Source organism: Morus notabilis, unplaced genomic scaffold (assembly GCF_000414095.1).
Source record: "Morus notabilis unplaced genomic scaffold, ASM41409v2 Scaffold1108, whole genome shotgun sequence".
Lineage (NCBI taxonomy): Eukaryota > Viridiplantae > Streptophyta > Magnoliopsida > Rosales > Moraceae > Morus > Morus notabilis.
In genome coordinates, this window is record NW_010361440.1 from 1 (window position 1) to 1,308 (window position 1,308).

Here is a 1,308-nt window from a genome sequence, read left to right on the forward strand (position 1 = left end):
AGTGTTGGTTGAATTAACGTTTGGCTGGGATTTCTCCGCAACAAAACCGGCAGGAGGATTTACTCCTGCTTGGAAGGTGACAGTGGCTATCAGCGCAGCCACAACTAGAAGCGCATTGCGGGTGTCACTTGGTGAGTCCCGCTTCTTCTGAAACCGAAAATACCTGATCCAGTCCTCTTTCTCGGCGACAGGGTTTGGAAGATTGTTGTGGACATTGACAGTGACTTGTGGTACTGGAGGATTACTAATAGGTGTGGAAGGTATGGAGTTTGCTATATCCCGAGCCCTAAGGGCTCCAGCAAGTCTGAGGCATTCCCGGAGTTGGACATCAATGGGATTCTCCATCAGTAAGTCCATTATGTCCATTGCTGTTAGACCCCATGTGTTTGTTTCGTTCAATTTGAGGGTGCTGGAAATAGTACTGTTGTTGTTAAGTAGAAAATCTACACTCTGCATATCTTGAGATTAATTAGCTTAGACTCCGTATTCTGAGATTCATCATATATAATTATAATATAAATGTTCATAATCATAGCATTTCATGCTTAAGCACTATTCTTTCCTTTTATTTTCAAAAAAACACTAGATTCAAAACTTTAATTCTAACAATCCTAAGTGGGGAAATTGCTTCATGAGATTCAATAAGTAGTAACTTCAATTATTTATTATTATTATTTTTTAAGAAAAGTCTAGGAATACCCCTGAGCGACTAACATGTGTGTTCGCTGAAAATAGGTAAGCCTACCCTCACATGAGGAGGGTGTCACCCCAATTTCACCGAATGTGTCAATAGTAAGGATATGTGAGGGCGTGGTCTCAGGCACTATAAGTTAAGTACTTAACTGGCAGGCAACAAGCATTCACATTTAATACCTTTTAGAAGTAACTTACTACTCGAACTTGTTATCACAAACCCACCATGGTACTTCATTTATCTCTAGGCCACCACATTTGGTGGTTAGTAACTTGATTACTTGAGATTTTCTCTGACATGGCTAAGATATTTTAAAACTAAAATGGAGCTAAAAGCCTAAAATAGACAAGATGCGGCAACGGAAGCCAAAATGGAGCTTAAATCTCACTTCATGTTGGTTTCTAGAGACTGCAAGCTGCAAAACTGAGTTGCCTTTTTTATCAAACCAGTTGACTATGTTGGAAAAAATGGCTTGTTAAGCTATTTTAAAGGCCCATTTTGAAGCCCATATTCAGATGGGGCCTAATAGGTTTTTGGGACGGGTCTCAATGGATTTGCGTTCTCCGTCGCGAGGAGATCGAAATCGAGTATTCATACACTCAAAATGGTTTTTG

The 1,308-nt window shown here is 40.0% G+C and overlaps 1 protein-coding gene across 1 annotated transcript; it reads right to left on the minus strand.

The window, feature by feature from the left end:
• Positions 1-18: 18 nt before the first annotated feature.
• On the minus strand, positions 19-366 carry LOC112091862 (the record flags this gene model as incomplete). The annotated part of the gene is made up of 1 exon (XM_024166545.1): positions 19-366. A coding segment is annotated over exon 1 (348 nt), but the record flags the coding sequence as incomplete, so codon positions are not given.
• Positions 367-1,308: the final 942 nt, after the last annotated feature.